We start from the raw sequence: 12,511 nt of genomic DNA, 5'->3' as shown, positions 1-12,511 counted from the left end.
GTCTGCAGTTTGACCCTGAGAGACAAGAGACTAAGAGGTGGATGGGGACAGGGATAAAGATGGCACAGTGACAAATGGGAATGAAATAATATATAGGTGTTTTAACAAAGGGAATGGGACTGTGGACTATATATAGTATGTCTTTTCTGCTTGTATAATCTGTTTTATCCTCCCTTGCTCCATTCTTTTCTGCTTATGTAATACCATTTTCTGCATTGTTTAACATACCACATCTAATACTCTATGCCTTGTTTCAGATCTCTATAATCCTAGCCCTATCACACTGTTCACTGGATGGCATCCTGTTGATTGAGTTATACTGTGTAATTGACTTACACGGCATAATCCAATTTGAGCCTCTGTGAGAAAGGTGGACTAAGCATAACTTAAATAAAATGAAAAATTAACAAATACAAGAGAAAAAGAGCTACATGTTGCAAGGAGGGCCAGGATGGGTGCTGTGAAAGACATCTGGGGTTATTTATTTATTTATTTATTACATTTATATCTGGCCTTCCCAGCCATGGCGGGCTCAGGGAGGCTAACAAACATACATATAGATGTATACATTAAAACTCCAAAATACAGTGAAAAGAGGGGAGGTAACAGGTGAGAAACATGATAAAAATGCTTTGCTGAGGCCAATGTATGCATGTGGCTTTTTTGAATTAATTAACACATCCAATAGACGCACAGAGTGAGAATTGTGCTGTTCTGGTATACTGTGAGGTACTTGAACAGAAGAGAACAGGGTTGGAATGGGATGTTTCTGTCCACATTCGTGGTCAGCATCTCTCAGCCAAAGTCCCCTCAGAGGGCTGTTGAAAGGGTAAGATGGAGAAAGGACAGGATATAAAAGTGAAGAATCAGTAATTAACACAGGCTTGATCATTCTAGGCACATTTAATAGGCAATCGGCCTGTATACACTTGACATTTTTCTATGCTTCAGGCATAAAAGGGACAAAAAAAGGAATAAAACCCAGAAGAGATTTTTATCTAAGCGCAATTGGACTTTGAGCAAGTTCTCACATAAGAACCATTACAGGCTTATCAGTTTTCAAAGGTTTCTCCACAATAGCTGATTCCAAGGAGGCAAAGGAGGTTAGCTCTGAAACAGGATCCAGAATAGTAGACAAAGCTTGGTGCTGAAAAAGAAAAGAAAAAGTAGCATTGTCAGACTGACACTTGGAAAGAAGCAGGGCAATGTCATTTTAGTGTCCTGCCGCTTACAAGTATATCTACACTAAGCAACGTAAGTTGATTTTATGCCAGTTTAACTCTTGTGGCTCCCTCCCTTTCTTTTGCAGGACCTATTCCTCATGAATTACACTATTGTAAGCATAAGGTGGGCAGCGGGGCAAAACCACTGCACATCCCTAGTAAAGAAAGACTCTTGTTTGTATTCTTCAACAACATGCAGGTTTGTGAAAGGTGCCCAAAAGTTATGCTCACCTTTAACTTCATGGGCAAGGTAAGTGGGAACCCCTCTGCACAGGTTTTCAATATTCTTTCCGTACGTGCTCAGGTCAGTGATTTTATTCCGGGAGACAGTGTAAGTCAGTTGCTTGTCTGGAGGTGCTTGAGCACCAGTCTTCTAAATGTAGGGATGATTTGATATGATTAATGGATGTAAATATGGAACCAGGTCAGGGAGGCCCTTTTTTGTTCTTTACTGGTGCTTGAACACCAGTCTTCTAAATGTAGGGAAAGGAAAAAAGAACAGTGACACAACATTTAAAGACTGGATTTGATATGATTAATGGATGTAAATATGGAACCAGGTCGGGGAGGCCTTTTTTTGTTCTTTACTGTAATCCGAAGTAAGTCTTGGGTAATTTCTGCATGGGTTGTCCACGCTGAGCACTGTGGTGCATTTCCCCAGTTTTTCTATCTTTTTCAAACCAGGTGTGCTCCAGAGATTTAGGAATGATCACAATGAAGCCTGGATGGCTACTGTGTAGGTGGGAAAATTCGGATTTTGCAGCCCATAGGCTCTTCTGCATCCTCATTTTTGTCGCTGTTGTGTTTTTCTTTTCTGCATGTTTTGCTCCCTCTAGTGGTCAATTCAATATTACATCTCTGTATATTTCACATAAAAGCCTGCAATTTAAATCTGTCAGATGTCCCTGGAAGGGTATGAAAATGATTACTCTCGTATCTGGTGTTCAGAGATACACTTCACCTCTATATGGAAGTTTCATGAGGAATCATGACTAGTAGCCATCCAAAAGATGGGGATTTGTCTATTCTTTTTTATAAGCCATATAAGCTAGTGGCCATCAACATAAAATCCTGCTGCAGTGAATTCCACTGCTCAACACTACTTTGTATGTTCTTTTTGACTGTTTTGAACCTACCATACTGAATGTTCCTCTTTGCCACACTCAAACAAAACAAACTCCTCCACTGTCACTGAAAAACATACATCAAACATCCTCTTCACCATACCTGCTTTTCCTTGATGGCTTTTGGAAGGACAGTCACATCTGGCATTATCTCTTTATTCAGAGGTGCAACAATGCAGGCTTTCTTGGAAAATATCCGAGTAGCTACATAGCCCTGTTCAAACGATAGGGTAATCAGCCACATGTTTCAAGTGGCATAGGAACGTAGGAAATAAATTGTTCGTTTTCTGTATCGTTTCTGTTACTTTCCTTGGCTAACTTAACGAACACAGAAGCACTTTGGATTCAGTTAGACCACTGGTCCATCTTGCCCTGCAGTGTGTACTCTGATTGGCCAGTTCTCCAGGGACCAGGATAAAGTGAGGTTGTTTCCAGCTCTGTAATCTGAAAACCACCAAAGTGGTGGGACTTGAGAAACCCGTGACCTTTGGGATTGAGCCCCACAAGCCCTACCACTGGGCTTTAGCCCCTCCCTAATAAACCAGGGCAAAGAATTCCCTCGGGATCAGATTACACTGTTTTGACATGTATGGGAATCTGCTGTGCCCTGAAGAAAGGTTATTTCAGTGAAGGAATTGAGAACTTTTGTAGCATAGCGACTAAAGGCAGAAGCTGGGGATTTCCTGGTCTGAATCTCACCTCAGGCATGAACTTGTGAGGCAGCCTTTGGGTGAGCTGCTGTTTTCTTAGTCTCCTGTAGGGGGGGCAATAATAGTTGCCTACTTTGTAGGGCTCTTGTAAAGATCACGGGGGCAATGCAAGTTTTGAACACTACATAGACACTAAACGTTATAACAGGTTAGTATTATGAATGAATTGCTGCCATTCCGTATACGTTGAATACACAAGCAAATTTGTTTGCACAGAAGACAGTCTAGCTACTTTCAGAGGAATGGGTTTCCTTGTAAGTGTGCTGAGGATGGCAGCCTTAATTTAAAATTGTGTAAGAGAAGCCATCAGTACAAATATACTTGGTACCTGTTTGAAACAAGACCAACCCAATCATATGTGAAATAAAGAAATAAAAGGGCACACAGGTGACTTACGCTGGCATAATCCCAAACGCTGTTCCATGAATGCCATCCATTGTTACTGTCAACATTCACCACCTGCTTTTTATCATCAATACTCACGGACTGGTGGGAATTTCCCCCTCTATTTCCCTGGTTCTTTACATTGACATTCTTGAATGGAAAACAGAAGAGAAAAAGGGAGAGAGAGAAGATAAGACCAGGAGTTCAGTGTTCCAGATCTCCCAAGAAAGAGGTTTTTAAAAAATAGTCATACAATACAGTTCTAACAGTTATACCGTTCTAAGCCTATTGAGTTCAATGGAATTAGAAGGGTAAAAGAGCCCAACGTGGTGGACTCCACAGTCACCTCTGGGCCCAGAGCAGCTTCTGGGCTCTGCCATCACCACTCCCAGGCCCAGAGCAGTTCCTGGACTTTGCTGCCATTGTGCCCGGGTCCATGCCCAGAGTGGATCCCAGGCACTGCCACCAGAACAAAGGCAAGTCTCCAGAACAAAGGCAAGTCCATTTTCTGTGCATGTGCAGACAAACCTCTTTTATGGGGGGGGGGAGGTTAACCTACACCAATGTATTTTTTTTTAAGTTTTCAGATATTTCTATAAACCTGGGGGTCCTCCCAAATTTGCAGAACTGTCTGTTTACAGTCAGTGTGGCCCCAATCTGAGGATTTCAATATCTGTAGATTGGGCCACAATTGACTATTAGACTGTAAGATAACTCTGCTTAGGACTGTACGGCAGGGATACCTCTACCATCAAAATTCTACTGAATAACAAAGCACAATGTGAAATGCTTGCATGAGAGCAATAACTACGAATTGCCACAGTACTTACATTACTGGCCAAGATTGGGGCCAGAAAAACTCCCAGAAGAGCAGCACTCAGAATCTGAAATGGATTTCAGAAGAATGGCAGCATTAAATAGATTGTCTTGTTCAAATAAGCTTATTCTCAATATTTTATGATGAATAGACCCAAGCATACACTCTACAAGAAATTATTTTGGATAGGGGGAAGAGGGGATTGGCATTCTAAAAATGGTTAAAATGTTCATCTCATATAGTTTCAAAATGGGAATTTGCATTCCTTGAAAATACAACAATTTATATGCTTCTATGCAAATATTTGTTGGTTGTGTACATGGGTCACTTTGCACTTTATCGATAAAGACCACAATCCAAACTAATTTAGTCCCCTGAAATCAGTAGGATTCTGCTCAAGCCCATTACTGGGTTCATCAATGGTCTCTCAAGAATACCCATGGACAAATCTGTTTCACAATGTCAACACTTGTTGTATATGCACCAGGGAGCTCACACCAGTTGCAACGCTCCACTGGGTATACATGCAGTGGAATGTCTTCTAACCATTATTTTAAAACCAGAGGAAGCAAACATGTAGATGGCAGGGAAGAAGGCAAGAAGCGATGTGATCTGATTAATGGGCAACATATAGCCCTTGCACTACCTATTTAGACCAGTTTGAAATTTGTACAACATGACTCCCAGCTGAAGTTATGAGGGAATGTAGTCCTATGTAGAGGCTTTATGAAGAAGTCCAATCACCCTTGCAAGTCAGCATTTCTCAAGGTTCTTTATGGCAGGCATAGTAATGCAATTAGTTTAAAACAATTTAAATAAAGTGTGTTTCAGATTTCCACTGAGCCCTGGATTCACTGAGTGGACTCACGCAGCTTGTCTTTTCAGCCTCAGTCTGTACATTGGAAATGATAGCAACCTGCTTTGAGGCTAAAGGAAATACAGACGTCCCAATCCAAAAAGAAGTTATGGGGAACAGGTAAACTTGTGATGGGGCATAGTCACCATACAGCACTGTGATTTAGTGGTTAATACATTGTCATACTTCAGTCACAGAGGTTTTAATCTCCATGTGACTGTTTAAACTAATGTCTCCTCACAGGTGGGTCCAACTGACTGCCACAGATAGTGAACCAGCCAGCGGTTAAAGGGGAAACCAGCCCCAAAAATCAAATGGCGAGTCTAAAAATACTCTCCCTTGAGCTAAGTACTGTGGGTTTTAAGGAAGCTTCCAGATTTTTTAAAAAAAAACTAAAAAGTTCCCTCTGCTTGAAAACTTTAAAAAATGGCTATAGTCCAAATGTTCCGGGGATTTAAAAAAGATTAAAAAGAAAGTATACTCACAATCAGCTTCATTTTGTTGCTAGAAGAGATGTGGGACCAGTCAGAGTTCAGCCCTACACTTTATATACGTGGCTCTCCAAAAGTTAGGTGTGGACAGGTCGTTGAGATATGGCACCTTATCTCTCTGGAATTACAGCTAGCACAGCCTTTCTTGGGTGACACCCTCCAGATAAATTATACGTGATAGATAAAAGATAACCTGGAAATGGTATAATCAATAACATTTGGTTACACAAAACAAACTGGTGGGATGTGTCCTTTTTATTTTAAAAAGTGTACTTAATCTAGACAGAGTTTAATCCCATAAAACAAACAAAGCCCCATACAGTAAAATTGGTGCACATGTCAGAAGTTCTGGCAAAATTAGATTTGTATGCTTGGATTGCATTGAGTGGGGATGATATATAGGCATTGGGTGGATGAAAATCAAGGGCTTTCTCCCCTTTAACTCCTGGTCCTGTGCTGCTGCTGCCCAATTCCAAGCCAGGACCCTGGGCATCTTGGCTAGGACCCAGGAGGTGCAGACCTAAGAGATGAGGCCAGTCGCCTCCTGTGTCACTGAGGGCTGGTAATGAGCCAAGCTCCTGCAATACATCAGTGCCCACCTCACCATGCCTCCCCAAGAAATCACTTGGGTAGCTTGGCTGGAGATCCAGCTCTGCCAGTGGCAGTGAGGCATGACTTATGCCAGAGCTCTGGCCAGGTGTCGGTATTAGGATTGCCAGCCTCCAGGCAACAGAGACCAGTTCCCCAGGAGAAAATAGCTGCTTTGGAAGGTGGATTGTGTGGTGTTATATCCTGTGGAGGCCCCTCCTCTACCTAAACTCTGCCCTCCCCAGACTCCACCCCCAAATCTCCAGGAATTTCCCAACACAGAGTTGGCAATCCTGTGCTGCTATACTTACAATGCATACATTAGCCACTTTGCAGATCTAGTGGCCCAGTTTAAACAAGATGCTAGACACAAGCAAAGCTGTACAGCGAAGTTCTACCAGTCCGTATCATGTTTAAGTCAGGCCTAAGATCTTTGGGGGTGGCAACTGTCTTTGGCTTGTTTCTTAAAGCATCATGACACTGATGAAAGTCCCACAACTATATGTGCTGGGCCAACTTTGTGAGTTTTTCTGTGGAACTGGTGCCTTGTCCACGGATTCTAAAGCCTCTCCTGTCAGAAAGTGTCACTCAGTTGGCTCTAAGGTTGCAAGGTCCCTTTTGCCCGCTGGTGTGGGGGATGGGGGGCATGCCAAAAGTGGGAAGTAACATCTCTCCCCATTCCCCCTGAAACAGTGACATTGCACACAATGTGCCTGCATCACCCAGAAGTTACATTGGCACGTAGGCAATGTCGGGGGCAACAGTCTGTATTTGGGGCAAAACTCTATGGTAAAATCGGCATCAGACCATAGAGTTTTGCCCAAAATCCAGAGCGTCACCTCCTGATGTCTTTGACATGCTGACGTCACTTCCGGGTGATGCAGCCATGTCATGTGTGATGTCGCCGTTGGGGGGGGATTCCCTCCCACCAGCCAGCTGGCCGATGGCAGGCAGGAGCCTGCAAAATCAGGGGATCCCCTGCCCCCATCGGGAACATGGCAACCCTAGTTGGCTCTGCTCATGTGGTTGCAGATATTTACATTTTATTCTAGCAGGACGCACTCATAAGAATGTGCCCCCCAAAGCCCCAAGCAGAACCTTTAAAGGGCAGCTGGCAATCTTTTAATACTGAATCCCTAAGCCTCTCAAATGATTGGTTTTGACTGCTTTTCTGGCTTCTCACTGAGGCAATTCATCTCTGGGCTGGATCAATTCAGGCACAGGTGGGAGACTCACATAATCCCGTCCACACAAGAGCCTTTGGCCCCTGCCACACGGCAGGGGAAAAGGTGCTTGAAGGCGCGGCTTTTAAAAGCTGCGCCAACGTTGACACGGCGCGGCGGGATCACACGGATCCCCTGGCTGCGCCGCCTTTTCTCCCCGGCACGATCAAACGCCGGGGAGAAAACACGCCCTAACCGGGGGCCGGCCGAACTGCGCATGTCTGAGCATGCGCAGTTCGGCTCCGGCCCGGGGTTGTGCCGGCGCAAAGGACGCGGCGCGATCAAACGCCTGCTTGCCGCGCCGCATCCATTTGAACCACCCAAGGTAGGTGGTTCATTTTGCGGCGGTTCTTCCCGGGTTTGGGCCAGTTCGGGTGCGGAAGCAGGACGCTTCCCAGATGTGGTGGTGTGATCGCGCCGGTTTGATCCGGCCCCGAACTGGCCCGCTCCCGGACCAAATCGCCGCGTGTGAACGGGATGTTAGCTTGGCATAGAAATCAGGCAGAAGGGTTCCAGGAGAACATGCTGGTTTTCAATGTGCAAAGAATGTTTGCTTGGAGGAACGTTCTGTGAATTAAGCTAGCATTTACCTGCCATCTGACACAAGGAAACCCAGGCCCACACTGGCCATGTGGCTCCCACTTAAGGCAAGTGGAGGTCCAGAGCCCAAAGGCCTTCCACTTGGTCTCTAGCACTGCATCTGATCTCAAGAACGAGGGCTTTTTTTGTAGAAAAAGCCCAGCAGGAACTCATTAGCATAATAGGCCACACCCAACAGCAGAAACCCATTAGCATATTAGGCCACATCCCCATGCCTTCCCTTGGCTTGCCCGGGCACCCTGTGGCTGCGGGGAGCCCGGGCAAGCCAGCCCTTTGACAGGAACTCCGTTCCTGTGTGTTCCTGCCCAAAAACAGCCCTGTCAAGGACCCTCCACAAGTTATTATGTACATGTTATTATGTATCTCAGTCACTTTCTCCCCAACTGAGATATAAATATATGGTTGCCATATCTGAGTTTGGGAATTCCTGAATATACGGAGGTGAAGACTGAGGAGGCTGGGGTTTGGGGAGGGGAGGAAATTCTGTGGGATATAATGCCATATGGTCCACCCTCCAAAATCTCCAGGGGAACTGATCTCTGCAAGCCAGTAGTAATTCTGCGAGATAACCAGGCCCTACCTGAGGCTGGTAATGGCAACCTTAAACTGACTGAAAGAAGAGTGGGGCCCTGTTAGCATCCTCTCCTTATCCTCAACAGCTCCTCAGTCACATATGGGAGTGGATAATTGTAAGATTCAGCCTTCTCCTCCACACTGTTTTCTGTTCTTAAACTATCCTGTAGAGCTGCTTTTGGCTCTACTGCAAAATTTATGTACAGCAACAGAGCCAATCGCGGGTCCACAAGATATTTTAAGGAGGAGAAAACAATGCAGAGGAGAAGGTGGCCAATGCTTCTCCCCTCACATCCTTGGTCGCGAGAAGAAAAGGGCATACAAAACACCCATTAAACGTGATTCAAAGTCCTCGTGTCATCACTCAACAAATATGAAAAGAGGTCCCCATATGTCATGTGGTGTCCAAGTAGTTCCTGTCAGGGGGTGGGGAATTCCCTTCTCCCAATTCCCATTTCCCATCTGCACTCTGATGGCTGCTGGGGGGGGAGTTTTTAAAAACTGCTGCTCTAGGAATTGCTGGAAACTTGTACCATAGAGTACAAGTGGCTCCAGTGGCTCCTACAGCAGACTGTTGTCACTTTCAGGTTTTCCCCAGAAGTGTTGTAACACCATGTTGTGTACCTGGAGAAACTGCGCACACGGTCGGTTCCGCACGTGGCCATGCGAATGGCCCAAGCTTTGCTTCCAGAGACAATAGCCCGAACAGATCTTAGCCTGTGCCTATTGGACGGCTAGGATCTGAGAATGGATCTATGGGATTTGGGTGCACTGTAAATATCCTATCACTGGTGTGTGTGTGTGTGTTGGGTGTGGTTTACTACGGGGATATAAGCCGGCCTCCGGCCCGGCTACATCATCTCAAGTTCTCCTGTATACAATAAAGTATGAGCTGAAATCACTCCTCCATACATCAGTCTCAGTACTTTATACTGTCAATGAAGGTGGGATCCCTATGAGTGAGCCTGACTCTTCCTCCAGCACAGCACCGAGCACTGATCCACTGGAAGCCACTGCACCCTGCATTGCTCACGAGCAGCACCGCAAAACGCACCGCTCCCCAGGACACCGCTCCCCGCTTCAATCGAGAGTCATGGCTGTCGCTCCGGGACACCTCAAAGTCTCAGTACTTTATACACCATCAGCTGACAGTGTTCCCCCCATGAATCTAAAGCCCCTGTTGCTGTTTGCATTAGGACAGAAGGGGTTAAAGAGCCTGTTCTTTGATCTTTCAGTTTAATTCAAAATATGGCCCTGATAGAAAGGGATATCAAGGCATTTGAGGCCCTAGATTCAATTTAAACTATGCAAGTAAACACTGTTAGGACGGGACCACAAAGCTCCCTGCCTTCCCTTCTCCTCCCTTTAAATTAATAGATTAGCTGATGTAGGTGTGGACAAAAATGTTTGTTAAAGGCAGGAGCTGTTTCTATTAGCATCTGTAAGTAAGGAAAAGGGTGAGCTTTCAAAGGTGTGTACTTTATACAGAGTCACAGAAACAGTTCTGATTGAGACCTTCCAGATTTTGCATTTTTAATGACACTCCCCTTACTTTTATGGAGGCAAAATTAACCATTTCTGCTGTAGAGCTTTGCTTGGACCCTTTTCTGCCACATATCGATACCATCTACTTGGGGCAAATTTTACAAAGAGATAGATTGCTCTACCCCAGCTGGCTATTTCAATATCTACAGGGCGAGCAGAAATTTATGGCATGCAGTTTTGAAAGGTTATGTGGCATGTGGTTTCAATAGGGTTGCCAACCTCCAGGTGGTGGCTGGAAATGTCCAGCTATTACAAGTGATCTCCAGGTGACAGAGATCAGTTCACCTGGGGAAAATGGCTGCTTTGGTGGGAGGACTGAATGGCATTATCCCCCATTGAGGTTCTTCCCCTCCCAAACCCTGCTCTCTCCTGGCTCCACCCCCAAGATCTCCAGGTATTCCCCAAACTAGAGCTGGAAACTCTAAGTTTCAAGTCCATTGTGAATCCTTACTGCAGAGCAGGGGTCATTTTGTAGAAAAAGAGGTGCAGGAGCTCATTAGCATAACTCATTAGCATAACTTATTTGCATATGCCACACCCCCTGACCCATTGCTCAGGTGCCACTGGACGGTTTTGGTCTGGGGGCCGGGGGGGAGGGCTCTGCAACTTATCTGGCTGCTTCTTGCTCTGACTGAAGGCTGCTGGGAGCAGGGGGTGGGGCTTGTTGCATGTGCCCGCCCCCTGGGCTCTTTACTGCCGGAGCTCCGCTCCTGTGTGCTCCTGCAGGAAATGACCCCTGCTGCAGAGGTTGGTAACACCTCCCATAACATGAGTAGTGGTGATGCTGCAAAGCTCGTAATTCCCCTTCCTGTAATGCTTGTTTTTGGTACCATTGGAGTTGTCTTCCTTGAAAATATTATCACAACTACAAAGTCATGCGTCATTGTGGAGCATTCATCAGACTAGATGGTGCAGGATGGAGGATGCCACAGACAAATGCTCAGAAACTGAGGACTTTTACATTACAATTCTAAGCAGAGTTACATCCTTCTAATCCCATTGACTTCAACTGATGTTTGAAGGGTCTAATTCTGTTTAGGGTTGCACTGTTAAGCTCCCACTTGGTCCTGATAGGACTGTTCCAATAGTTAAAACCGACTCAAACTTTTCATAGCAAGTTACAGAACAGAACAATGCAAACTTCCTAGCTCCACCCAGAGGCCAGCAATCAAACCACTTTCCTCATCAAAGGCTCAGGAAAGCCACAAATGGAGTGTAGGACATGGATCCCATGAAAATATGGCTTTTGTAACAGCTGGAAATCAAACCCTGGGATCATTTGAGGAAAACAATAAAACAAAATGTTGCCATCTGAACAACAAACCAAGCAGCCAATTAAAAAAAAAAAATCTGCCAACCCATTCAATTGTATGAACACTCCATCGCCCTCCAATCTTGCAGGAAGAATTTTTTTTAAAAAAAAATTGTGAATGGAACACACTGGCAATCTACAAAAATTCAGCACTAGTGACTTTGGCTCACCTGTATCCTGTGTGAAGGGGAGAGGGAGACCCTGAAAACGTTAAACACACATTCTTGTGCAGTTTAATAACAATGACCCCAGAGGCAAGTAAGACTGGTCCCCCTTTCCCTAGCCTCCATTCATTATGTAATTAGTTTAGCACATACCACTGAACTACACATTAGGTTAAAATCTTGCCTCCACCATGAATTCATGAGGCCATCCTTGGGAAGCCCCTCCTATAACATGGGGTGCTAATCCTGACCCGCCATACAGGGCACTTGTGAGACCTACAACAATACTATGTGCGCAAAGGCTTAGAACACTCCAAAACCACTTTATAAATGCCATGGTATACTATTACCTCTGGTTAATCTTCAAGACTGCATGAGGAGAATACTTTCTAAAAGCAAATCAATTGTTTAAAAGGTCCATTGTGGATTGTGGCCAAAGCCACCGTCCTTTTGCCCCTCAACACCAAAGGGTTTGGGCCCGCCTGACGGCCTAATTTTGAGGGATTTAAGTTGGATGCTGATTCTTCCAGCACTGGCTGCTGCTGACATAAAGGTAAAGGTAAAGGTTCCCTTGCTCGAAAGCCAGTCAAGTCCGACTCTAGGGTTGCAGTGCTCATCTCCGTTTCAAAGCCGAAGAGCTAGCGCTGTCCGAAGACGTTTCCATGGTCATGTGCCCAGCATGACTAAACACCAAGGTGCACGGAACGCTGGTACCTATTTATCTACTTGCAATTTCTTGCTTTCGAACTGCTAGGTTGGCAAGAGCTGGAACTAGAGACGGAAGCTCACTCCGTCATGCGGCACACTCGGGTCTCGAACTGCTGAACTACCGACCTTCCACAGCCTGCAGTTCAGCATCTTAACCACTTGAGCCCCTGCAGCTCCTGCTGACTCTGCTGAC

The 12,511-nt window shown here is 45.3% G+C and overlaps 1 protein-coding gene across 1 annotated transcript; it reads right to left on the bottom strand.

The window, feature by feature from the left end:
• Positions 1-1,052: 1,052 nt before the first annotated feature.
• GKN1 (gastrokine 1) lies at positions 1,053-5,611 on the bottom strand. The gene is made up of 6 exons (XM_015421078.1): positions 5,600-5,611; positions 4,272-4,325; positions 3,454-3,591; positions 2,451-2,561; positions 1,455-1,596; positions 1,053-1,147 (listed from the first exon to the last, which is right to left on the bottom strand). Exons 1-6 carry the CDS (start codon positions 5,609-5,611, stop codon positions 1,053-1,055), a joined length of 552 nt encoding a protein of 183 aa, XP_015276564.1.
• Between the last annotated feature and the right edge of the window lie 6,900 nt (positions 5,612-12,511).

Source organism: Gekko japonicus, unplaced genomic scaffold, assembly GCF_001447785.1.
Source record: "Gekko japonicus isolate JY-2015 unplaced genomic scaffold, Gekko_japonicus_V1.1 scaffold13, whole genome shotgun sequence".
Taxonomy (NCBI): domain Eukaryota; kingdom Metazoa; phylum Chordata; class Lepidosauria; order Squamata; family Gekkonidae; genus Gekko; species Gekko japonicus.
Note: the sequence above shows the minus strand (reverse complement) of the source record. Positions and strands in the feature narration are given on the sequence as shown.